General features: G+C 48.0%; 1 protein-coding gene across 4 annotated transcripts in view; it reads right to left on the bottom strand.

The window, feature by feature from the left end:
• MICAL2 (microtubule associated monooxygenase, calponin and LIM domain containing 2) overlaps positions 1-27,629 on the bottom strand; it is a 131,772-nt gene that overhangs the window by 70,564 nt on the left and 33,579 nt on the right. For all 4 annotated transcript variants that reach the window (XR_005884764.1, XM_040989101.1, XM_040989098.1 and 1 more), the window contains one exon: positions 14,309-14,649. Coding sequence is in view for 3 of the 4 variants with exons in the window: in XM_040989101.1 (XP_040845035.1) it covers positions 14,309-14,572 (264 nt within the window). In the remaining variant the exon portion in view is untranslated. The remainder of the gene's footprint in view (positions 1-14,308; positions 14,650-27,629) is intronic.

Below are 27,629 nucleotides of genomic sequence, written 5' to 3' on the forward strand. Positions count from 1 at the left end.
AAGCTGCCAGCTGTGATCCCACCATTCAGGCACTCTGCTCTCTGAGTTCTGATACCCAGCAGCTAAGACACTTGGCTGTAGTCAAAGAGTGAATGAGCAAAGCAATGAACACGGTCCTCCTTGGGTCGTGTTATGTGCTGTGGCTGTGCAGCCAGGTGTGCCCTCACCTGGGCAAGCTGCCCCCAACCTGCTGGCTCCCATTGTCGGAGGCATGGCAAGCTCTCCCCACCTGAGTCAGCATCATCATTCAGGCACCCTCTTTCTGTCTGGCCACCCCTGACCAGCCCATGAGTCTGCTCATTGCCTCTAGAATCTACTGAGCACACTTGCTTGTCAGCATCTTTGCACCTGCTGTCGACAATTTCATTCCCTGCCTAGAGCCACGTGGTCATCACCTCACTTCCCCCAGGTCTCACCTCAAGGACTGCCATCCCATAGAAGCCTTCCCAGGATGCTATCTGCACAACAATAGCCCACTTCTCTCTGAGGCTTTGGCTTCTCCCTAGTACTTACCACATACATACATACATACATACATACATACATACATACATATACACACACACACAGAGTTTCTTGCTCACAAGAAATATCAACCTCAAGAGAACAGGGACTTCCTTCTCTTTTTTTCTGCTGAATCTCCCACACTTGCCATGGAACAGACACCCATGCAGCAGACTTTGAGAATAAATGACCATAAAATAGTTAATCCAGGCACGGAATTTTAAAAAATAAAGGTAAATTGATAAGGTTGGCACAGTGGCATAGAAGGCTAATCCTCCACCTAAAGTGCCGGTATCCCATGTGGGTGCTGGTTCTAGTCCTGGCTGTTCCACTTCAGATCCAGGTCCCTGTTGATGGTTTGGGAAAGGAGCAGACAATGGCCCAAGTGCCTGGAAGCACCCACGTGGCAGATCCAGAAGCAGCTCCTGGTTCGCAGCTTCAGACTGGCCCAGCTCTGGCCATGACAATTATTTGGGGAGTGAACTAGCAGATGGAAAAATCTCAATTTTTTGCTTTTTTCCCTCTCTCTCTGTAACATTACCTTTCAAGTATAATAAATTAGTCTTTTTAAAAAGAAGATTTCTGGAAGAGCTCCTGGCTCCTGGCTTTGGATTGGCTCAGCTCCAATTGTTGCGGCCGCTTGGGGAGTGAATCATTGGATGGAAGATCTTCCTTTCTGTCTCTCCTCCTCTCTGTATATCTGCCTTTCCAATAAAAATTAATAAATCTTTTTTTAAAAAAAAGAAGATGATGATGTTTTAATAAACAAAGGTAAATGAAAGCTGTTGGGTTGTTTCTTTATAACATAAAAGTAGAATTACTGTATGACTCAGCACACCCACTCTTAGTCATTCGCCCTGAAGAACTGAAAACAAGGACTCAAACCGACACTTGTACACCGGCCGTTGTGACAACGTTATTTGTGATCACCAAAAGGCAGGGAAAATGGAGCTACACTGAAGGCTACACGGATCAACAAACAGTGTCTATTAGACACTAGAACAGTATTCATCCCTAAAAAGGAAGGTGATTCTGACATAGGCTACAACACAGCCGAACCCTGAGGACATCACACTGGGTCTGAAAGTACACAGACCATCTGATTCCAGTCCTCTGAGGTGCCTAATGACTCAAATTCAGAGACAGGAAGCAGAAAGGTGGACGCCTCAGGCCTGGTGGGGGCGGGGAGAAAGGATGGGGAAGTTACTAAGTTACTATTTAACAGCAGATTCTCAATTCTGCAACATGACGCATCTGGGAAGGCAGAGAAAGATAGTCCAAGTGCTGGGGCCCCTCCACTCACATGGGTGACTCTGGTGGAGTTCTAGGTGTTTGGTTTCAGTCTATTCCAGCCCCAGCCATTCTGGCCATTTGAGGAATGATCCAGTGGAAAAGAGATCTCTCTCTCTCCCTAACTCTGTCTTTAAAATAAAGAAACATTTTTTTGTTTTAAGATTTATTTATTTTTATTGGAAGGTAGACACACAGAACAGAGGAGAAGAAACGGAGAAGAAGACCCTCCATCTGCTGGTTCACTCCCTGAGTGGCCGCAACAACTGGAGCAGAGCCAATCTGAAGCCAGAAGCATCTCCAGGTCTCCCATGTGGGCGCAGGGTACCATGCTCAACTGCTTTCCCAGGCCACTAGCAGGGATCTGGATGGGAAGTGGAGCAACCAGGACACAAACCAGCCCCCCCCATTTGGGATCCAGGCATGTATGCAAGGTGAAGTTTTAGCTGTTAGGCTATCTAGCTAGGCCCAAGAAACAAATCTTCTTACAAATTAGCATTTGGGGCCTGGCAGCGTGGCCTAGTGGCTAAAGTCCTCGCCTTGAACACACCGGGATCCCATATAGGTGCCAGTTCTAATCCCAGCAATTCCACTTCCCATCCAGCTCCCTGCTTGTGGCCTGGGAAAGCAGTAGAGGATGGCTCAATGCTTTGGGACCCTGCACCCGCGTGGGAGGCCTGGAGGAACTTCCTGGCTCCTGGCTCTTTGGATCGGCATAGCATCGGCCATTGCAGTCACTTGGGGAGTGAATCATTGGACAGAAGATCTTCCTCTCTGTCTCTCCTCCTCTCTGTATGTCTGACTTTGTAATAAAAATAGATAAATCTTCTAAAAATTAGCATTTGAATGAGATGTTCTATAAATTGCACACCAGGTTTTGAAAACTTACAATAAAAAATGTAATACGTCTTATGCTTAACAATGCTTTCATGCTGAGATGACGATTCAGTTGTTTTGAAGAAAATAAACACGATTAAGCTGAAAAAGAAACAAAATGAAGTTCTGCCACACGCACGCATGACTGGACCTTGAAGACATTATGCTCAGGGAAACGAGTCAACACCAAAAACAAACATCACGCGATCCCACTTAGGTGAACCACACAGACTGGCCAGAGACTACAGAGCAAGAGGAGCTTAAGGTCAGTTCACACAGAGAAGCTGCCTGACAGGAGAAGAGAAATGGGGCTCACCACTTCGTGGCCACAGAGCTTGCATTTGGGGTGATGGAAAACTTTGGAAATAAACATGGGTGATGGCTCCCAATGCTATATATATCATCAGTGCTAGTGAACTGCACACGGAAAATGACTAACATGACAAGTTACATGTATATTTACAAATATATTTCGCAGGTATTAGAAAAGACACATGGAAATGTAAAACATCAACACCAAAACAAACAAACAAACAAACAAACAAAAAACCCACAACTGGTCTTTTTCTTAAGCTGGAGAGGAGTTCCAAGCAGTGCACAGCAAACACGGCTGTGACAGTGTCATAGATGGGACTCGGCCACAGATTTGGACTTCATGGAATTTCCCCTGTCCCCACCCTCCATATCCCCCAGATTTAGGGGGCTCTCCCTTGGAGACGAGGTCTTGAGAACAAACTATCCATGGTAGATTTCCACAGATACATTTAGCTGCCCTGAAACCACCAAGCGAGTGGGAGGCAAGGTGTAGGTTGAGTGGCCAGGGAACTAAAGTACAGGCAGCAACACTTGGCTGTTGTTTCCCAGGAGCCGCATAGCTGCTTGAGTCAGACAATGGCCTCAACATGCATAGACATGCATGTGTGTGTGTGGATTCTCACACACACACACACACACACACACACACACAAATGGCTATGTTGCTAAATGCTGGTGTTTGGTAGGTTAAGTGTTACATGCATTTTCAACTTATGGTGTTTTCAGCTTTTTAAAGAAAGGATTTATACACTTATTTGAATGGTAGACTTGCAGAGAGAAAGGGAGCGAAAGATCTTTCATCCACTAGATTATTTTCTAAATGGCCTCCATGGCTGGGCTGGACCATGCCAAAGTCAGGCACTTGGAACTTCTTCTGGATCTTCCACATAGATGCAGTATGCCCAACCACTTGGGCCATGTTCTACTGCTTTCCCAGGGCTGTTAGCAGGGAGCTGAAGTGCAGCAGCTGGAACTTCCAAGCAGCATCCAGATGGTGGGTGTCATAGGTAGTGGCTTAACTTACAACACCAGCCTGATTTCTCAACTTTTGATGGGCTTACAGGGCTGGAAACGTGTCATAGTCACAGAGGACATGTACTATTCCCCTATACTATTCCTCCCACAATAGTGTGCGTTATCTAATTCAATATTTTACCAGGATATGTGTTCACATTTGTTATCTAGAGGGCTGGGAGTTTCTAGCTAACCATCTCATGTCAGCCGAGAACCAAGTGGTCTTCTACCCACTTCCTTTGCCAAACTTTGCCAAGTTAGAAAAGGACCCACGTATTAAAAACCTGGCAGGTACTTGGCTTTCTGGCATATCCTTCCTCAGCCCTATCCTCCTTCAGCCCCTTTCCTTTCACAGGTGGTGACTGGTGATCTGCTTCTAGGTACCCTAAAGCACCTGCTTTTGAGCAGTTAACCTGTGATGAATACCTACCAGGTGTTAGACATTCGATAAAATGTTAGGGGATCAGCAGAGAACATTTGACACAAGCTCCCGGCCCCATGATGCTTACATCTTAACATTTCTGCCTATGTGATAAGGAGACAGCGGTAACTGAAACCTTGTCTTTCAACCTTCTTCCTGTCTTGGAAATAAATGTAGGATATGGAGTTACAGCAGCCACCTTGTATTTTCAAAATGACCCATATGAGGAAAAGTTTCACTGTCCAAGTTAGGAGCCACTAGCCACATATAGCAAGGTAATATTTGTAATGTAGCTTATCTGAATTGAGACGCAAAAGGTAGCTAACTTGAATTGTAATGCACTGTGAAACACATGAAAAATTTCAGAAACTTGATATTCAAAGAGTCCAGCCTAATTCAGTAATCATCTCTGTTACAACAAGTGATGGACATAGCAAAATTAACTTCACCTTTTCTTTGTACTTTCTAAATGCAGCCACCGGAAATTTGAAATCATGTATGTGACCCACATTGTATTTCTCTTGGACAGCACTGATTTAGTAACTAACCCTATGACCATCGTGTCTCTCTTGACTTCTTGTTAAAAATATAGTAAGCACTATTTATTATTGTCTGTTTCCTTGCAGCTGAATGCAGTCCTTTCCATCTCAGCCCAAGGAAACACACAGGATCTGCAGCCTGCCACCCCACCCAGTGCAGCAGGATGCAGCCAGCTCCATGCCGATAGGACTCTAGCCGCAGCCTACACTCAGCTGCGAGAGGTCTGTACCATGAGACAAAGCACAGCAGGGGTCTCCGGTGAGCAGAAGAGGAAGTGAGGGCTATCCTTGCTTCTTGGAGCAGAGCGTGATACCGCTCTATGACTCCCCGTGCCCTGCATAGCAGCACACACTTGTTTGGACAATCCTGGCCACAGCATCCTTCCCCTCAACCACCCCCGGGGCCTTGTGCAATCCTGGTTGGGCTGGGAACTGCAAGCTAGAGTTTTTGTTTTTCTCCAAGAAAGAGGATGCTGAGATGTTCAGACTCCAAGGCCTGCTGGCTACTTTCCATCCCCCTGGAGAACTCCACCAGCAGCTCTATGAGGGTGCAAGCCAAAACAAGGCTGCAGTCACCATCCCTGCCCCTTGGGGTGGAGGCACACAGAGGAGTAAGACTCAGATGTAAAACTGGACAGAAGCTTAGGGAAGAAAAATGAAGGGATTGGTGGCTCCTGACCCCTACAAGCCCACAGCCAAAAGCTTGCAGATACCAGCACTCACCAGGATGGCTCCGAATACAGCTCCATAAGCCACAGGGCTGATTACTCTAGTCTCTTAGCATCTTGTCCTTAGGCTGGGATGAGGCCATGTCCCCAGGGGTCTCAAGGTCAAGAGGAACAGAGACAGAGCAATTAATATGGGACACTGCCCAGCAAGACAATGGTGGGTGTCTGTGAGCCTGCACATCATCAAAGCTTGACTGGGCATAAAAAAAGAGGAGGAAAAACGTGAGAAGAGGGTCAGGGAGGACTCCCAGGAGGTGGTGGTGTTTGCTTAAGCTCCCATCCAGCTTAAATAGCAGAGATTGTCCAGGGACTGGGGCCCTCAAAAAAAAAGTTACTTTTTAAAGGTTTGTTTATTGAAAGATATACAAAGAGAAGGAGAGACAGAAGGAAAAAAAAAATCTTCAATCCACCATCCACTATTACTTTCCCAGGCTATCAACAAGCTATGGATGAGAAGTACAGCAGCTTGGACTAGAACTGGTACCCATATGACATGTTAGCACTGCAAGGCAGATCAGTATGTTGAGCCACCACGCAAACCTTCAAAGCTCCCATTATTTGATGAGAAATTTCAGTCACGTATATAAGCGTATTTTATTTGACACACTCTAATGTGTTCCCTTTTTTAGAAAAGACCACACAACTTCACTGATCAAAAAGCTTCTTAATGATGCAAGTGTTGGGAGGTAGAAACACTTCTAAGAGACATGGTTCACGCTGGTGCTGAACAGATTTTCACTCAGCGGCCTCCTTCAAGGCTACGTAAACTGTGCTCCAGGACTCACAGGAGGTCCCTCCACGACCAGCCTGTAAGGCTGAAGAAATCTAGTTGGCAGCACCTGCTGCTGGGGTCTCCCTGCCACGAAGGAGGCTCTCTGGATTCCCTGTAATACTCATGGAAGCACCCACTCCAGGGGTGTGGCAGCAAAGGTGCCTGTGTTAGTTCACCACCATGCATATGCTTTCTCAGAAATGGCCCCAGTCATTCCATTAGATGCACAGAAAGTGGGGGTCAGGAAATGTCTTTCAATGCAAAGTGATGGTGAATAGGGACAATCCAAGCAGCCTCCTAAACCAGGAATCTATCACAGCCATGGAGAAAAGGGTTACACGTGGAAAAGCCAAAGGAAGCGATCTCAATGGATACGTTTCTGAGTGACAGGAGTATGCGTTGGGCCAGCACTGTGGCACATCAGATTAACCTACTGTCTGCAATGCTGGCATCCCATATGGAAGCTAGTTGGTGTCCTTGCTGCTCTACTTCCAATCCAGTTCCCTGCTGATGCACATGGGAGAGCAGTGAAGGGTAGCGCATATATGTGGTCCCTGGCTACCCATGTAGGAAGCCTGCATGAGGCTCCTGGCTTTTGGCCTTGATCTGGCCCAGTGTTTGGCCTAACATCCATTTGGGGAGTGAACCAGTGGTTGGAAGATCTCTGTCTGTCTCTCTAATGCTGACTTTCAAATAAATACAGAACAAATGTGTACATTTTTTTCCATTTTAAAAGCAAATGAGGCACCAAACCTACCCCACAGACACAAATACGCATACAGGTGCACACACAGGTAAGACCCTGAGGCAGGGGCAGGGACAAGGGAGGAAAGTCCCATCATGGGGAGGAACTGGAAGCATGGGAAGAGAGACGTCTTTCCTACTGTACTTTCTTATCCTATTTATTATTTTTTTTTACCATAAACATACTCAGTTTTTAAAATTCAGAAAGCAAAACTGTTAAGATATTTCTACAATAGGGAAGAACAAGAAAAAAAAACATTTTAATTCTACATGTTTATGGGATACAAAATGATAGCTTAATATACATTCTGATCTGAATGTGTGAGAATCAAATCAGGTTAGCATTTGCAACTTCTTAAACATTAAAAATTTTCCAGTCTTTTCAGTAAACGTGCAGGAAAAATGAGATTTCCTCTGCAGAAGGCTGAAGCCAGACACCTGCCTCCCACCTTGCACAAAAGTCAACTCAACATGGACTCCAGACCTCATGTTAGACTCCCCATTCAGAAGCTACCAGAAGCAAGCACAGAGGAAATGCTTCAGGAAATCAGGATGTGATAGGAGGTTTTGAATCAGACCACAAAAGCCCAGGAAATAAAACAAAAATTAGACAAAGGAGACTTCATCAAACTAAAGACCTTCTGTTCAAGGCAAAGAAATAGTCAACAGAGTGAAGAAACAAGCAACAGAACGGGAGACAGGGTTTGGAAGTTGTATTCCTGACAAATGGCTAGGATCTGAAATACACAAGGGACTAAAGCAACCCAATAGAAAACAAAAATAGAAATACAGGGCAATGGCTTTAAACACACATTTCACAAAGACACACCAATGGCCAACTTGAAAAGATGCGTAACATCACTATTCAGGAAAAGTAACTTGAGATGACAATGAGGTAGCTGGATGCTATTTAAGAAGAGCAGAGAAAACAAGTGCTGGTGAGGCTGTGGAGCCAAGATTCCCGCTGCCCACTGCGAGGGGAGTGTGAATCTGTGGTCACTGAAGGAAATGATACGGAAGTCAGATCCTCAAAGAGCTAATGATCCAACCGCTATAGGGCGTGGCTGCCCTACTCCCAGGAAAACACACCAAGACAACAAAACCAGTCTGTTGAAGAAGTAGGTGCACGTCCACATTTCCTGCAGTTCCACTCACCATGGCCAAGGAATGAAACCCAACCAAGTATCCATCCAATGCTCGACGGACAAAGAAAATTGGTGCATACAAGTAGCGGAGTACTACTTAGCTATAAAGAGAATGTCATTGTGTCAGTTCTAACAACAGATTTCATTCACATTTAGAAAGCTAAAAGTTTGACTTTGTAAAAGATATGCATGACATGATGGTTACCAGGGGCTAGGGAGAGTGAGGGGAGGCAATAATGGGGAAGGGTTGATCAACAGAAACTAAGTTATAGCTAAGTCAGAGAAAGAAGTTCTGGCATGCTCCTGCAGACTAGGTTGGCCACAGATAAAAATAGTAAACTGTGTGTGAGTATAACAAAAACCAGAAGAAAGGATTTTGAAAGTTTTCACCATCAAAGCAGATGTTGAGGATATGGATGTATTTATTATGATTGGACAGTTGTACAACATATAACTATGTAAAAACATTGCACGGTATACCGCAAAATGTACAATCTCTGTGTGCCAGTCAATAGTAAGTTGGGGGCTGGTGTTGTGGCTTAGCAAGGGAAGCCATTGTTTGTGATACTGACATCCCATTACCGCATGCTTGTGTCCTGGGTATTCCACTTTTGATCCAGATCCCAGCTAGTGGTCTGCAAAAAGCAGGTGTTTGGGCTCTTGCCACCCATGGGAGAGATCAAGATAAAGCTTCTGGGCCAGCACTGGCCATTGCCAGCCATTGGGCAATAAACCAAAGGATGGAAGATGTCTCTCTCCCCTTCTATTCCTCCCCTACCTCTCCTTCTCTCTAACTTTGACTTTCAAATAAATGTATCTTTTTAAAAAAATTTAATTGAGAAAGGGAATCAAGAATACCAAAAGCAAAGTTACATTTAATAAAGGAAGAAAATTAGTTTTTTCACAAAAATATATTGTAAGTCTGTAAAATGTATTTATAAAACAAACCACTGTGGGTCTGGATTAACTGCTTCTCATGAAGGTAGCCAAACAAGAGGGTTCTTTCTTCTTAATACAATATTATGGACAATGGGGTTCACAGAGACTCATGGGTATTGCCCATGGCACATACTCAGGCCAAGCCTGCATACGTGCTGTCCCCATGGTGCCGTGATGACAAGTGTGGCCACTAAAACAAGCCAGTTGCTATTGAGAGTAACAGTGCCAGCAGTCCATTGCCAGGTAAAGTGAACAAAGGTGAAGTCTGTTGCAGTTCTGTTCCACCAGCTCAGACATCTGCACCCTGGGGACCAACCTCCATGCTATCTGTCCTCAGTGCACCTGTCCATATTAGGCGAAGTGGTACCGCACATACCGATGCCAGCAGAGTCTCAGTTGCTGACTTCAGAGGTCAGGAATGCCAGATGGGCTTATCCAGGCCAAGAGATAGCAACCCTCTACCCCCACTTCACCCTGTCCACCTCTCACACACTCACCTCCTCACTCCCGTCTACCCTGCCATGCTTTGCTGAGGCAGGGCAGTGACCACGTGACAGGGCAACTCTGAGGATAAGCCTGGGTCTGGGCTGCACAGTGGGGAGGTACTACAGAGGTAAAGAAGGACAAGAGTCATGTTCGGGGACAAGGAGGAGTAACCCTGCTGGGAACTGCCATATTCAGACATATCCTTCTACAGAGATGGCACAGGAGTTTTTATTATATGGGCCACTCCTACTCTAGTGGGGACAAGAGTCTGTGAGTCACTTCCTCCAAGTTCACTTTTATGGCCCTAACGTGCAGCACTCCCTCTGCAGTCCTGTTTACCTGTGATCTCTGAGCAATCTCCCAGCAGGGGGCAGAAAGAACCCTGGAGCAGACTGGGGCTCTGCAGCTCCCTGTCAGAGGCTCTGCAGGCTGGACCTGCTCTTTACGGCCAGACACCTGGAGGCCTCTCTTCTTCGAGTCCTCCTACCATCCATGCACACAGCTCTCTCCGGCAATGACTCCTTCCCAGTCCCATACCACCTTCCTCTCCATCACATAACAGCACACACTGCATCCATCACGCAGCCCTCTGCCTGTATTCTCTTCAGCAGTTCCCTTAGCTCTACCAAACTCCTACTCCCCCGCCAAACTCGACCTCACACCTCCTCTTCCAGGAGGCATTCCAAGACGGCCCCAGACATAGTCACTTGCTTTTCCAGACTGCTACATACCAATATGCACACTTCTGTCAAAACACGTGGGTCATTAATGCAACTAAAGGCTAAATACTGAGTGACTATTTACTATGCACAGGCAAAGCTCTAAATGCTTTACAATGATGACCTGATTTACTCCCCACAGAAACTCCATAATGGGGGTGCCATTATTATTCTCATGTAACTGAGAATGCTATTGAAGATCAGAGTTGTTGAGTAACTTGCCCAAAGCCACAGAGCTATTACATGGCTGATACCTAAACAAGTGCTTGGCACACAAAGTAGCTACTCAATAATTTTTCATCCCATAAATGATTAAGTGATTAAATGTGGAAATAATTACATTACTTCTGCCTCCTTTCTGGAAAGGTCAAGAGAGAATTCATTCATGCTTTGAACCATACTTCCTATCAAGTGCCCTGTAAGGTATAAGGCACTGTAAACACCTTTTACGAAGTCAGTGAACCAAAACAACAAAAAGCAAGCCAGATCTCAGCAATGCCACTCGCTAGCCTTAGCTCCCACCTGTCATCCATCAAATGCAGAGGCTGTGCCCTCAAGTCCCTTCTAACATTTTAGGTTTCTATGCAAAGTGACCAGGATCCACGATCTGTGATTATGGCAACAAGCACACCAAAGCATGCCTTACACATTCTGGAAAGCCTCTTCTGCTGATGCCACTCATCTGACGTTTGAGCCAGGTGTTATCCAGAAGTAGCAGCCCATGCTGAGCTAATTGGCCAGAGCCAGGGTTCACCCCGTTCTAATCCAAACAAAGCCATTCCAGGGGAAAGAATGACAAAGGGCCCCGACAAAGGGCCCAACAAAATCCTCATTAATAATAATAATAATAATAATAAACAAGGATCCCAAGTTGGATTATGCAACTAACATCTGCCCTGGAGACCTGGGGAGGGCAGTCTCTCTGTTTTGTGGTCCATCTACCAGAACCTTTCTTCCCCAGTCTCCCACCACCAGCACCAGTGCACACAGGCCCTCACTGATGGCATGACCCCAGTGGTACGTGGGGGTGATGATTACTTGTGAAATGCTGACACCCCAGCCTGCTCCAGATGATTCTGAAATGTGTCCACGTCAGTGGAAAGACAGGACTCTGGTTGAACTGCACTGATTCCTGTTTCACCTGCAGATCCCTGGGTGCTTGGATGGGTGCCTGGTCCCTGACCCATCTGCACTCTCTGGTTTAACATGGGTGAGCAGCCACAGCTCCGCTCGGGCCCTGTATTTCCTGTTTGGCTAATATTCAGCATACACTACTGCACCAAAACATACCTGAATGTCTGAGCCATAGACTCTGACTTTACACTGGAAGAGCGAGTAGTAGCCCAGCTCTGTGCTTTATACCACTAAGAACAAGAAGCACAAACACTGTGTCTTAGAACCAGGCATCCACACAGGGTGGGCCTAAACCACAACCAGAACACAGTTTCCATAGAGGACACCTTCGGCTAATCTGCATGCACCTTCCCCACCACATTCCTGGGACCTGCTCCTCCCCCATGCCATCAGGGAAGGCCCCACAGTGCTGCCGGATCACAGTTGCCATAATCAACCCAGATGCCAGCTCATCAGAATCCTCTCCTGAGAGTGTTTGCAGTGCTGAGCTGGGAGAGAATGATCCTGGCCTGACTGGATCCTGAAGCTATAAAGATGGGAAGTAGAAACCACTTGTTGATGAAGAGAAAAGTCTGTGTGCAGGAAGGAAGAATGCAGACCTCCCATTATTTCCTGGCCAATGATCCAAGAGGAGATGGAACGGCTAGCCCCCAGGTGCCTGTGCCTTCTGGCTCTTGCAAGCTGATGAGTTTAATGAATGGATCTGAGCTGCACCTCTGCTATGTTCAGCTGTTCAGTCTTAATCCATGCTTCCAGACCACTTGTCTCCACCATCCCAGTGGCCAGCTGGCTTGGATGACATGGGCTGTCATACTTTGAACTGTCTTTGTAAGAAAGATTTCAAAATGCCCAGTAAGCATTACTAACTTTTCCTTTGTAGCAAGTGCCATTGGTGACCCACTGATCACACGAAGCTTTTGAAGTGGAGCCATCCAAGCTGGCACGAGGGCTGGCTCCACAGGTGAGGCAACCAATCAGGCAGTGAATTTTGAAATAAGGGCACCTTGCCCCTGCCAACCTTCCAGCCCACTCTCTGCCAGTTGACTTTGAGGGTCTCCAGAACACCAAGACAGTTCCTCAACGGCCACACTGCACTGGGGGTGTATGGAGCATAGCCATTGCCTAGACAAACAGGAACTCTGAAAAGACTGTGAGAACCTACACAGCAGCAGGGCCACCTAGTTTCCATTGGAAATTTCAAAACCACATATGGTTACTGAGAAGGGCGATGTCTTGAAAACTGGAAGTTTCTCCTTCCTCTAACAAGTTACCCATAGAACCACGACCATGAAATTCAAATAACTAGGAAGGGAGACACAGGGCAGGAGTGTCACCCGGGACTTTAGTTCCCAGCTTTGTTCTGCCTCCTTTTCTCCTAGTCCTTCATCTTCTCTGCTTAAGGCCAGAGCATAGCAGGTTCTGGGCAGAGGTGCCTTAACAAATACTGTGGGAGCATGGCAGATTCTGGGCAGCGGTGCCTTGATGGATACTGTGTTCTGGACTGAAGTGATTGCTTGTTTCCGACTGATGGAATGCACTCCCATGCGGCATCCAGTCTCAGCACACCCCAGGCTCCCAGGGGATTGGCAGTTGCCTCCCTCAGGATGGTGGAAAGCAGCCGTATCTCAGGGCAAACACACCAGCTCCCCATCACCAAAACAAATGCACAACAGTCCCCATTGCCATGGAGAGTTCAATCCCCTTGTCCTGGGATTGGCACTGACTGGAATTCCAAGGGCTCTGACTGAGCTACCTCTTGTGAGGTCTAAATGCAGTGCATGGGATTTTAACCTAAACACACAGCCTGCAGCAGCGGCCGGGGCTGACAGCTCCCAAAGGCCAGTGGAGAAATCTTGACTTTTGGCTACCCCACATGGTGTGGCATACTTTAGGGACATTGAACCTGTTTATACTCTTTTCAGCCCCAGTTCCCCAACCCTTTCCAAGATGGAAAGTTTGAACAGTTTGCAGAAGGTTATCTTCCAGTGGGATCCTGAGCACAGATATGATCCAGGCAAAGAACAGGTTGGGGCAGAGGACAGGAGAATGAGAGGGAGGAAAAGGCAGTGAGGACAAAACACCTGTTCCTTACCCATTAATTACAAACCAGAGATCTTTTAAAAATGCTTGCTCCAAAGGGAACACTACCTTAATTACGCTCCTCCGTGGGATTTGGTGCTAACATTCTGGAATTGGACAAACCAAGGTGGCCTTTCAGTTATATGCCCTTGAGCAAGATCATTGAATGTTTTTGGTTTCTGTATCTCTAATACAGGTCAAAGGTCTACTGAAGGTGTGCAGTGAGATCACAGATGTGAAGCGCCCAGCTTGACAGTTCAGTTGCTCAATGAACTGCAGGGGCTGCAAGTCCTACTGGTAGGAAGAGGAGAAGGAGCTTAAGCCTCTGTGAGGTCCTCTCTCCACCTTGGCTTTGGTTCCCTTCCCTTGGTGAGGGCACAAGAAGGGATGTTGAGGCCACCAGGGTAAAGTGCAAACTCCGACACAGGAAAAGCTGAGTGTTCGTAAGCAAAGGACCCCTCAGCTGAACAAAATCAATCCAACCATCACCCTCACAGCCATTAAGGTCCTAGGGTGGAAGAAGAGGAATGACCCCCTGACCTCTCAAGGCCAACCTATGCACCCTGCACAGACAACAAGCACCCATGCAAGGTCACCCCTTACCTTGGTGTTCATGCATGACTTTCCTCGTTTATATTCTTTGTGGGAGCCCCGCTTGTCCAGTTTGTACCACAGGGCTTTGGCCTTCCAGGTGGTCACCTTGGACTTGAGTTTCGAATAGAAGTTTCTATGATCCAGAGGATCCAGGTCCAGCTGACGTACGAGGATGTTGAAGGCCTGCAGGGTACCTTTGCATGTGGAAGCCTGGACAAAGTTCTCAAAGATCTGCCCAGCCTGGGCCTGCTTCTCGTCCTCGTTCTCTCCCATGTCTCAGGAGCTGTGTGGAGCAGAGGCGTGGAGAGCGCAGGGGAGGATACCATGAAGTACCTGGAGAAATGACACACCTGCAAAGGGAGGCAAAGGCAAATGTGAGCTTCATGGATCATGAGACAAGGAAGGGGAAGAAGGATGCTGAGGGCTATAAATAAAATCCCTTTATGCTATTAAATGTTAATTCTCAAAAATTTTAAGGTTTCTTTTTTATTGGAAAGGAAGATTTATAAAGAGAAGGAAAAACAAAGATCCTCCATCTATTGGTTCACTTCCCAAATGGCCACAACGGCTAGAGCTGAGCCAATTTGAAACCAAGAGTCAGGAGTCTCCTCTGGATCTCCCATGTAGATCCAGAGTTCCAATTACTTGGGCCATCCTCCACTGCTTTCCCATGCCATAAGTAGAGAGCTGGATGGGAAGTGGAGTAGCTGGGACACGAACCAGTGCCCATATGGTTCACTAGCACTTGCAAGTAGACTGAGCCATCAAACCAGTCCCTAATTCTTCAATTTAAAAAAAAAAATTCATTTTTATTTGAAAGGCAGAGAAACAAGAGTGGGAGGAAAGAGAGAGAGAAAAACAGAGAAACAGATCTTGAATTCACTAATTCACTCCCTAAATGCCTACAATAGCCAGGGCTGGGTCATGTTGAAGCCAGGATCCTAGAACGTAACCCAGATCTCCCATGTGAGTGGCAGGGAACTCAAGTCCCTGAGCCATCACCTACTGCCTCCCAGGGCATGCCTCAGCCAGAAGCTGCATCTGAAGCACACTGCTGAGACTCTAACCAGACACTCTGATTTAGGAAGCAGGCATCCCAAATGGCAACTTCACTGGTGTGCCACACACCAACCCCATTTACCTTCAGTCTTAACACTAACCATAAGTCGTCCACAGGGAACATGCAACCTGGCAATGAGGTCTGGCTGCTGATTTCTTCCTCTCTAGCTTCCCACTCTCCTCCCTGGCTGCAAACCACTGCAGACTACGCAGAGCTACACCCTGGCTGACGTCCATGGAGCCTGGTCACTCTTGTGCTCAAGATAGTTCTGGAAACAGTGACTAGCATAAAGCAAAAGCCAGCAAAGTACACTAGAATTTAGCACCCCTGCCCCCCACTTCCCATCTCCACTTAACTCCCCTTCTCAGGCTGCAAATGGTTCACTAAGATGAATGTCACCCAGCCACATGACATTAGTGCCCTGAAGGGAGAAAAACCCAATTTCTACTACATCGCTCTGCAGGTGTCATGACTGCCCCACCTGGCCTGAGATAGGCAAATAAAAAGTTCTTATCAGTTACCAGGGCAGGTCTTTCCCCTGCACAAATGGTTAACAGCATCCTCTATCTGGTACCTGCTGGAAGCACAAACTTTCTCAGTGAGAGAGAGACACACAGAGAGAGAGAGAGACATTGGCCCAGTACAGCAGGCACCTATGCTTTGCAAGGCCAGGCTGTGAGCTGTTTGGGACAAGTACTCAAGCAGATAGAAGGACTGGTTGTTCATTCACATCACAAAAATAGCTCGCCTGGGTTTTGGCCGTGGCCCCCTTCCCTCTCTGTACCATTCTAACCTCAAGCATTTTTTTCCTTCAGGAGAAAACCATTTAAGTTGCAAAGGAACAAAAATAACACAAGGTCAATTTCCCAAAGTGCCAATTCCTCTTTTTTTGTTGTTGTTGTTCTCAAGAACCAAAAGCTGGTGAGGACCAGGGTTTGGGGACTTGGCCCTAGCTGTGCAGTGGGGGGGGGGGGAGGGGAAGGGGGGGGAGGTCTCACACCTTGAGTTCCAATGCCTCCCCACACCTCTGGGAAGGGCCTGGGAGAGCAGGTCAGCAAGCAGTGGCAGCACGCGGCCCTCAGGGCAGCTTCCCAGCCTTAGCAGCAGTTATCAAGGGCACATGTGGGCTGGGGTTGGCACCCAAGACTAAAGGCAGAGCAGGTGTTTATCTTCCTCCCTCATCTCTTACTCATTCAACAACAGTTCCTGGTGCCTTAGCCAGAATACAGCATTATGTTAGGGTGGTAGGCACCTTGAGAGAGCCAGCAATGGGCTGTGCTTGGCAGTTTGGAGGAAGACGGGTGGGTGCAGAATTGATCACAAGACAAAAGTCAAGTGCGCATGGAAGAGAACCAAGTGCAGGGGCCAGAAATGGGAGGTGCCCACCCAAACCCCAGAGCTTGCAGAAGGACCATGAGAGGGTAATACCAGGCAGATTTCACTGGCAAGGAGCACTGACAGCCCTTCCCAAGAGTTGCCCATGCATCAGACACTGTGTGAAGAGAGACTAGCAATCAGTCTTTGTTCCAAGCCCAGCTGACTGCCACACCTTAGCCAGATCCCAGTGCTCAGAAAAGGCCCCACCAGCCTACTGCAGTCCATGTCCAAAGGACTGGGAGGGCGGGACCAGCCGGGACATGGATCCTGCACAGCCCCCTTGCTCGGCTCCTGTGATGTCCATGGCGCCTGCTTTGGCATCACTTGCATAAACACTGCCTCCTCCTTCTCAGCTCACCCCCCCCCCACCGCCTCGTACAACACTTACCACCCAGAATGGCATCCAGCGCCTGTGAATTCTCATACGCTTTATCTGCCCTGAGGACCACTGCTATGTCCAGCCTTGAGCAAAGGAGGTGGCAGCTAGTCTGCCAATACAGGCCACCTGGACCCTGCTCAGAGTCTGAGGTGGGCAGTGCAGAGAAAACCACCTGTAGAACTTCTGGCCCTCCACACACACATGGCATCACGCAAGCCACACAAATGCTGGGCCTTTGTGCCTTATTTCCTAAGAGCCACCTGGTCCCCTTCACCTTGTAGTAAGGGCTATGAAAGGACAAGAGAGAAATACCAGTGGTGGCTAGACCTGGCCTGGGGAGCCTTCAGTGCACTTGGCAACCACACCGTACAGAGTCAAAAGAGAAGGGGAAGGGAGAGAAGAAGGGTCTGCTTTGATTTGGGAAGGAAAAACAATTTAGCAAATCAAGTCTCCAAGTTGCCACCTTATTTTAGTTTAAAATCATGCTCTGGTGAGAGGTATTAAGCCAGACCTGACTGCCAGACGATAATTTACAAACTGGAAGAACCTGTCTCTTCCCAGCCATCTCCTCCCCCACCCAAAGAAAAATGAACAACTTAATCTTAGACTCCAGCAGGGAAAGAGCCAAGGGTGGTGCCTGTGCAGAGGGCCCTGGGTGGGCGTGGGAGCTGTAGGAACCGGCTCTTATCTAGAGGGAGATAAGGGGAGGTGGGGGGAGATGGCTGGACAGGAGACGATAAGCACAGCCTTGGACGTGCACCCCAGCAGCCCGTACCAGGCTCAGACCTGCCTCCCCAGAGCTAAACGGTCTCCTCTCAGCCTTACAAATCAGCTCTCCGAGGTAAACGAGATGTTCGACACCCACAGTGGGCAGCTCTCCTCACACGGGACCCTTGGGACATGCAGAGTTGGACAGAACTGGCTGTAAATCTGGTCTCAGGCACTTGTGATGCTAGGCACCTTATCTCATCTGTCTAAGCCTCAGCTTTCTCATCTGGGAAATGGGGACATGACCAATTTCCTTTATTGAGCTGTGGGGGATAAGCGAGATCAGGGTGGTGATGGATGAGGCCCCTGGCAGCTCCATGAGAACTTCAAAAAGGACCAAACATCACTAAGAGGAAGGGAAGCAAGGCAATGTGACTCATAACTGCATGATCTCCCAGAGACAGGAACCATAAGCACCTTAAACCCAGAGGATCCAGGCTGTTTCCATTTAAAAGACCCACTTCCCAGTCCTGTAGTTGGGGACACAGCACTTCTTCACTTCCAAGTTGAAGTTTCCCACAGAGAAAATGGGTCCCAGTGTTTTCAGAGCAATACGCTGAAAAGATGCAGGGTTCAGGGTTGTGCTGACCATGAACTAGAAAGGTCAACTTTGTTCTTGGAATCAGTCATAGAGTTTGAACTTCAGGCCTTTGTCCAGGGAAGTGGTGTGTTTGGTAGACACCATTCCCTGGTCGCCACCAAAATGTTTAAAATGTGTCCAGTTCAGAGGGTCCTGGGTGACTAGCTCTGGGTGACTAGCTCTGGCTGAAGTCTCTGTGGCTTGCCACTGCCTAGCTGTTGCCTTTTTGGAGTTTGGTATGTAATAGAAATAAAACCAACACAGCCAGAAATATGAAAGGTTTCTGTACTTTCTGGGAAGTAGCAAGACGGGATGCTTCAGTTTCCAAGAATAGCCTTGAAGCACTCTGGTTTTTGCCAAGTGGAGTCCCTTATTTGTGGTTCTGTTGCTCCTCTGCCTATGTGACGTCATGAGTCACAAAGCAACTCCCTCTCCCTGTCTCTGCTTGCTACAAATTAAAGTTCAGGGTGAAATGTTGGCAAACAGCTGGGAGACAGTTCAGGTTCAAAGGCTTTGTAGAGTGGCAACCTGAGAGAGGGAGACACAGGTACCTACCAGAGTCTGGGCAGTGGGACATGGCTACTGCCCTCATTGCACCTCTGCATGGCCCAGCATGGGTAGGAACACCTGATACACAGGTGGGGTCGGCTGTGTCTGCCCTCCCACCTGGCCCTGCAAGGTATGGCATTCTATCTACTGGGGCTCCAGGCAGCCAACCTGAACCCAGGGAGTAACTGCAGGATTGGAAAGAATAGACTCCTTGTGGCCTCCGTCCAGCCAGGTGTCCCCATTCCCTGATGGCCACTATAGGTGGAGGGCACACAGCTCCCCCTTGCCTCCTCAGTTGGGAGCCCTGCCTCCTCTATGAGCTTACTTCTTCACAGTGCTCTATGATATTCCTGGTTTGAACCTCAAGATCACTCCTAGGAAGTCGCTGCCTTCTCTGTGCAGGCTGAACCCACAAATGCAGAGTCCTGTTCCATGTGCCTTCTGGAATCCCTACCAGAAAGGGTCCATGGAAACGCATGCAGAGATGCTCTGCCAAAGCCATGGCAAGGTCCCCGGGGCTTCAGTGGGGTCTGCACTCATCTCTGCAGCCCAGCTGCCCTTCAGCACCAATGCCGCAAAGAGCCTTAGGTCCATGGCAGGCCAGCCTTCCACTAAGAGCCCCAGGCTTCCCAGTTCTCACCCTTCCCGCTGGGCAGTGGTTAGTGGACTTGGCAGGACTGGCTGAGAGGGGGGTCTCCAGGTTGCCTCATCCTCAGCACCATCCATTGCCTCTTATAAGGGCTCACAGCACAGTGCCACGGATCTGTTCCCATCCTCGGGGTCCTACTGCATGGTGCCAGGAGACACGCGTGCTCTAACCAGGCACAGGGCCATGCCAGAGGCCAGAGGCCCTCTGCCAGCCAGGAACTTTCACCTGCATTCTGCTAAGGAGTCCTCTCAGCAAGTCCCTGGAGTGACGTGAATTCTCTCCACCTACCCACTTAAGAAGCAAAGGTCTGGAGCCCAGCATGGTAGCCTAGTAGCTGAAGTCCTCACCTTGCATGCTCCGGGATCCCATTTGGGCACTGGTTCATGTCCCAGCTGCTCCTCTTGCATCCAGCTCCCTAATGGTAGCCTGAGAAAGCAGTCAAGGATGGCCCAAATCCCTGGGAACCTGTACCTACATCGTAGACCCAGAAGATGCTCCTGGCTCCTGGCTTTGCATTGGCTTAGCTCCAGCCATTTCAGCCACTTGGGGAGTAAAAACCAGCATAGGAAGACCTTTCTGTCACCCCTCTCTCTGTAAATATGATTTTCCAATAAAATAAATATAAAATAAATTTTTAAAAACAAAGAAGAAAAAAATCTTTTTAAAACACTGAAGCAAAATTCACTAATCAGCTTGCTCTCATTGCATTACTGGTTTCAAGGCAACCACGATTTTTATCATGTGTGGTTGCTCTTTTATTTACAGGTGAGTGTGAGTGTGTGTAGATGTGCACCTGAGGTTTCTTTTGAGAGTTCATGGAAAGGATGAAATGAAAAGATAAGGTTAGGGATTGGCATTTGATGTAGTGGTTGGGATGCTGCTTGGGACACCCCATCCAAGTGCCTCAGTTCCAGTGCCATCTGTGCTTCCAATTTCCTGCTAATTTGGCCCCCACGACGCAGCAGGTGGTAGTTCCGGTCGTTGGACCCCTGCCACCAATATACAACGCTTGAAGTTTGAGTTTCAAGCCCCTGGCTTTGGCCTGGCCCAGCCTGGCCTGTGTGAGTGTTTGAGAGGGAACTAACAGATGGGACCATCTCTCTCTTTGCCTTCAAGTAAAATTAAAAAAAAATTAAGTTCACTTTGGTGTGAATAGAGTTTGAAATCCATGTGTATTTTTAAAATAATATGTATTTTAAGATTTATTTTATTTTTATTGGAAAGTCTGATTTATAGAGAGAAGGAGAGACAGAGAAAAAAGACCTTTCATCAACTGATTTATTCCTAAGTGGCCATAATGGCCATAGCTAAGCCAATCCAAGACCAGGAGCCAGGAGCTTCTTCTGGGCCTCCCACAAAAGTACAGGGTCCCAAGGTGTTAGGCCATCCTCTACTGCTTTTCCAGGCCACAAGCAGGGAGCTGGATGGGAAATGAGGCAGCTGAGACATGAACTGCTGCCCATATGGAATCCCAGCACATGCAAGGCAAGGATTTAGCCACTAGGCTATAGCACAGGGCCTAATAATATGCATTTTTTTTTCATGAACTTTTTGAAGACTGTCCAAGTTTACATATATACATTTGTATCTGTAGATGAAGCTACAGATATGTGTATCTGATGTCAGTACTTCAAAAGGTTTATAGAAATGTGAAGTTTATTTTTATGCAAAAATTTTGAAATCCATGCAAGACACAGGGTCTTCAAAAAGTTTGAGAAATGTACATTCTGGAAATTGCAACCTTCAAAATTTTTGTGCTAAAATAAATGCATAATTTAATACCATTTTCTGTATATTTTGTAAACACCCTCTCATATGCATATGTATGCATACTCATACATACATTTTTAAAGTATTTCACAAGGATTACCAACCAGCACCCCACATCCCATCCATATCACTAAGCCTCTCTTCTGCAGCCTTAACCTAAGGGAGGCAAGGTCTCTGAGGTGGGAGCATGGCTGGTCTGTGCAGGAGGAGGCCTGGGCTGCAGCCACCACCTGCCTTCCTCTCCACTGCCTTCCTAATGACACTGGCATTGGCACTGCTCAGGTGCTCCTTGGGCACCAGTCATTCCCTTTGCCTGCCCCTTTACAGACACTACTGGAGCCAAGCCACCTTGTGAGATCAAAACATAGGTTTCCCAGGGTGAGTGACTCCACCAGCATCTCACAGGTACTGAGTGGGAATGCTGTGAAACTGAGTTCCCTCTGCTTGGGAATCCACACTCCGAGCCACTGACCAGGGCAAGCCTATGTGCGGAAATAGTGCAGCTTGCCCTTCCTGAAGCTACACAGTAGTGTCAATAGTTGACTGGTTCAATTCTGAAGTGCTCTCAGGCTTGGAGAATCCACAAGTGTCAATCACAGGGTTTGGCTTTGTGAACCATGATGCAACCCACCAATAAAGCACCAGGCAGCACGTTCCTGGATTTCCCAAGTCATCTACCAAGGTCCATGCTTGGCCTTGATAATCCCTCCTAAGGAGTTGTCCAAGTACGAGTGGTTTTTCCCACCTGCTAGTCCCAGGACACAAGTGGCGCTCCCTACAAGGCATTTTCCTCAGGCCTAACACGTGCTTGGCACTCGGAGGGTCTCAACATCTGAGACCCTCCCTAGTTCCCCTACACCAGCAGTGCTTTCTCCAGCAAGGAAAAGGGCCATCTTAAATGCAGCTCTGATACCTGGTTGGCTTAATGAATTGGCTGAAGTTCTAACCAATTCCCTGAGGCTACAATAGCAACACTGGCTCTACCCTCTGGAATATAGGACAACCCAGTGCAGTGTGGCAGGCCCCCTTCCATAGAACCATGCCATGGGCTGGGGAAGAGGGTCCCTTTTCCCCAGGTTCCAGCTGTGCCTGCAGAACCCATGCCAAGGAGGACACCAATTTGCCCACTGACAAAACAACACACATCTCACTACACACACAGAGAGAATACTACCAACAAAAGCTCAACATACTATTCTGCCTGGGCTGGGATCCTACACTGGGACCCTAGAACTGCGAACTGTGTGCTGTTTCCAAGAGCCCCATCTATGTCAAATGGATGGTGGGAAGAGCTCACTATCAGCAAAATAGGAGAGAGAAAGAAGCTCAGTGGGTGTCCAGGGCTGGGAGAAAGGGCGCTAGGAAAATGTTTATGAGCTCAGAGTTTTAGTTGGGGAGAATGGATGGTAGTGATATATGTAAAACAATGCAACTATATTTAATGCTACTAAGTTGTGTTTACAAATGACTAAAAGGGAGCTGGCATGATAACTTCACTCATGGCTTGTGATGCCAGTATCCCACATGAGAGTGCCAGTCCGAGCCCTGGATGCTCTGTTTGCAAGACCATTCCCTGTTACCATGCCTGGGAAGGTAGTGGGTGATGGCCCAAGTACTTGGTTCCTGCCTCCTTTGTGGCAGACCTGACTAGAGTTCTGAGCTGCTAGCTTCATCCTGAGCTAGCCCAGCTATTGTAGCCATTTGAGGAGTGAACCAGCAGGTGTAAGATTTTTCTCATTCTGTCTCCTCTCTCTGTAATTCTTTCAAATGAATAAATATTTTTTTAAAAATGCCAGAAAGAATGTTTGATCCAGCTGTTAAGATATTAAGCTGTGAGGCCCACATTCAAAACTGAAGTGCCTGGATGAGTCCTGGCTCTCCCACTTCCAGCTTCCTGCTGATGCCTCCCTTAGGAGGCAGCAGGTGGAGGCTCAAAACATTGGGTCTCTAATTGTGATAAAAGACTAACGTAAGACGTTAATATTAGAAGTTGGGTGTGGATTCAGACTGTTATAAAAACACACTAACATCTTCATAGAGGAAGATGTTGGGATATAGAATAAATGCAAGTCCTTCGTACTAGTTTGCAATGTTTGTTTTGTAAATTTAATATGGTTCTGAAATTAAGTTTTAAAACAAGCAGAGGTTAGGTTCTTGTTACCCTCCTGGGAGACCTAGATTGAGTTTCTAGCTCTTAGTTATTGCTTGGCCCAGCCCTTGCTCGTTGGGGAAATCTGGGGAATGAATTAATTGCCCAATTTCCCTGCCTCTCTTTGCCTCTTACATTAAACACTTCAAAAATAAAAAGAATGATTAAAATTATAAATGTTATGTATATTTCACCAGACAACAATAAAATTTCCACTACCACCATCTACTAAAAGGAGACTGCAGTACCAAATTTGTGGCCTAATTAACAATGGGTTTAATTTTCCAAAATACTTTTGAGTTAAAAGGTACTAAGAAACAGGTAACTACATAAATGAAAAAAAAAAAAACCTTGCAGCTTTTTTTTCTATAAAGTGAAGTAATTTTTAAGCCCTCTAGGCCTCTCACATTCTTCCCTCCAAATCTCACTGATCCCCAGAAAGCCCGAGGAAGCTCAGACTGACAGGTTCCCAGCACTTACCCTTATTCTGCTTCCCCCAGGCTCCCACTCCCATGTCCCTCCCATCCTGAGGTGGCACCTGTGAAGTTGTCTCTAATATCCTGGAGGAAGTTGGGGTCCTTGCTCCTTGGGGCTTAACCCCAGAGTCTGCTACCCTTCACCCCGCCCAGGAAGCACCTCTCCAGCCCTGTGGGCTGAAGCTGTTGTACAGCACTGGCACAGGGGACAGCAGGGGCTTTTCTTCCCTGGGGTAAGCAGACTCCCTGAAGTCTCCTTGAGGGCCAGTCCAGATCAGCCTGCACCTGCTGAACACACCATCCAGCTCAAATGAGGGCAAAAAATGACTGCATGATTAGTCCTCAAAATCAGGACTGGTTGACTAACATCAGTATCAAGGACACTGGCTATCAATCCTTTGGAATCACTAGGAGGACTCCATTGTCTTCAAAGAAGTTTCCCCTACTTACAGAAACAAGGTCTGATATACCCTGTGCTTGCCATGCCCAAGCAGGGCAGGTGACTGTGAGCAAACCCTCTGGACAGTTCTCACCTCCTTCCCAATGCCTTTCCCAGCACAAGGACTTTTCTGCACGGTAGGTACTTTAAAGGAGAAAGCTCCAGTTCTCATCTTGGGACACACAGTCATCAATGACCTTAATGAGCGTCCCTGAGGGCTCAGACAACATGCTCAAAGGTTTTCATGGATTAAAGGAGTTCACTGTTGTCACAAAACCACACATTGTTAGAGATGATTAATAGCTTCATTTTCCAAAGGACTAGAGAAATCAACCACGTTCCTGAGGTTGTGAAGTCCTAAGTGGTGAACCTGTGTTCCTAAGCCCCTTGGCCAGGGTCCACAGGCACAGCCACCTGCAGTCCTCCTGTACTGCCCTGCACACTGATGCTTGATGCCCCCTCACCCTTCCTTCATCCAATTCTGTGCCAGGCTTTGTACTGAGATCTTCATGCAACATCAAATGAGGACAATAGCTAACTTGCCAGGAAAAAACACAACTTAGAAGTTATCCTTAGGCCTGAGTGGGCATGACAGAGACCAGCTGGCCAACCCCCAGCCTACTTGCTGCTTCCTTGAAGCAGAGGGAGCCCAGGTGAGAGAGTTCAAAGCTGTGGCGTATGACCAAGAGTGGCTTTCACCACTGCTTGAGCTGACCCCTGAGAGTTACAACCACCATCCTCGCTCCCTCCACTTCTGCTAGCCCACAGCACCCTGGGGGACCACAAGCTGGGGACAGGAGAGCCACAGCAGGAAGGAGCCAGATCCCCCACTCACCCACTTACAGGATAGCCCTTTCTGCTACACACACATGTTGGACTCCACCTGCAATAAACCTTACAGTATGTGAAGGCACTAAGACTGGAGGGCATCCGCGAGGTGGGCATTATCACTGCCTTAACTGATACAAGAGGAGTGAGTGGTGGGCACGCTATGTCAGGAGATGCCCCTTCCCACTGAGGAGGTTATCATGGAAGTATGAAGACCATCTCTCCCTCCCTCTGCAGCTGTAAGCTAACGTCAAACAGCAGCCAGTTCTGTCTTTTATCTTCCTCCCATGGGAGATCTCAATGTCCTGCAAAAGCTGCTTTCAACAAGCCAGCCTGGCCCCATACTCAGGCCTAAAGTATCCTCACATCCATACCCTTGGCCAGTCTGGGAGAGACACAGAGAGGAGAGACTGGAACAGAAAAGCCAGTTCATTCCCTTGGTAACATCAGTGGTTCCCTGGGCACTTGGCTCCCACAGCCAAATGAGAGTGCCCCACGTGGGCTGGTGGGAAGAAGAGAGTGCTCTGAGTCACAGCCCCAAGCTCTTGTGGGAAGGAACTTTTGGGGGATTTCTCCCGGATACCTGTGTATCTGTATGTGCAGCCCCAAGCCTACGACAGCGCTGTTTCCCTGCCTGCCCCTCACCCCAAGCAGCCCACTGCCCAGCTGTGTCTGTAGGAGCATATGTCCCGAAGGTCTCCCATCATGAAGAATGATGCCACATGCTCACATTTTTCAACACTGCTCCTACCTCCATCCCCGAAAGGATCCATTGCTCAACAAGACTGTTTTGCTGTCTGTTGATTTGTGAATTTATCAGCAGGAAGTCATTCTCCCAACACATGACTGGATTCAGCCCCCAGTGAGATGGCTATTTGCTTTTACTGGAGAAAATGAACCAGCACCCTCACTTGTTTTCTTTGAGTCTGTGCTCCTAAGGACAGCCATGCGGAGTTTGCTATCACACTTCCCACCGTACTTCAGCTGTGAGGCTTCCCCTCCCTCCTGCCAGCCCCAGGCTTCCCAATCATCACTGATCTGGCCTCATCTTACACATGGTCTCTCCCAGTTTCCAGCCTTTTGCTCCCCCACTCTTCCTTTACCTGCCCCTCCAAGGAAGGTTCTGAGCTCCATTTGCATCTCGTTCTCCAGGACCCACACCATCCCTCAGCTCAGCCCCTGTCTGTGTCCTACTGACTCATGGAGCAGAACCTCCAACACCGGCCCATGTGTCAGCTGCCCCTCAGACCTGCCCCTGCTCTCTCATGAAGCCTCCCAAGGGGTCTGTTGACCTGTATCCCACCCATTTCCCCTCCAGTAACCCCTAAACTCTGCAGCTGACACCATCCACACCAGATAATCCAGCCAAACCCTTGGTGTTGGCTCTCTGATCTTGCATAACTGGCCAGACACTAGGTGCCTCCCCCTTCCTTCCTGGGGAAGCTCAGGGCTTTACCTGCTCTCTAGGGCTCCTTATTGATGGTTTTTCCACTTCCAGGTTCGCCCTCCTCTGATGCACCAGCCCAATCCTCTAACTTGTTGCCAGAGAGAACTTCACCTCACAAAGGCACACTGGGTCCAGTACCAGCCCTAAGCAGCAGGCCTTTGTTAACAATCTCAGAAGAGCAGGAAGCAATGCCACCTTCACCCCTAGCCCTGACCTGCCCCTGTACTCAGGACTCACAGAGCCACAGGCAGCTCCCTGGTAAACACCGGGCCCCTCCACACTCCATGCCGGCACCTCTGCCTGTGCTGGGCCTCTGTCGGGGATGCCCAGCCACACCCTGGTGACTTGGTAAAGGCCTATTTGTCCTCAGGAGTGAGACAACTAAGGCTGCATAGTCATGGGTTCCACTTTGGACTCAAGCCAGGTGGACTGGTGACGAGGCCTGAGCCAGTTCTTGCTCAAGTATGAAAGGAGACAAGTTATCTAACCTCTTTGAACCTCAGTTTCTTCATCCATAAAATGGGGATAATAACAGCCCTGCCCCAGCGCTGCCTGGTGGGGTAGTATCCTTAGCAATACTTATCTTTAAAGCCTTACTTCAGCCTCCTTGGTCCATTTTCCCACACTGTGCCCTGTGGTGGTTGGCAGGGTGGCTTCCCACATACCCCCACATCCATCTGATTGCAGGTCAGCCTATCTCTGCAGCCCAGGAGCTTGTACCTGAGCTTGTACCTGGTACCTGAGCCTCTGGCTGGGCTAATTGCTCAGTAACAACTGCTTGCCCACAAAGCCAAGTAGGGCTGCGATTGCTCACCAAGCCTTGAGGGCTCCCTACACCCCCTGTACAAGTCCAGACTCC

Source organism: Ochotona curzoniae, unplaced genomic scaffold (assembly GCF_017591425.1).
Source record: "Ochotona curzoniae isolate NIBS_2020 unplaced genomic scaffold, NIBS_Ocur_1.0 contig_517, whole genome shotgun sequence".
In the NCBI taxonomy this organism is placed as follows: Eukaryota; Metazoa; Chordata; class Mammalia; order Lagomorpha; family Ochotonidae; genus Ochotona; species Ochotona curzoniae.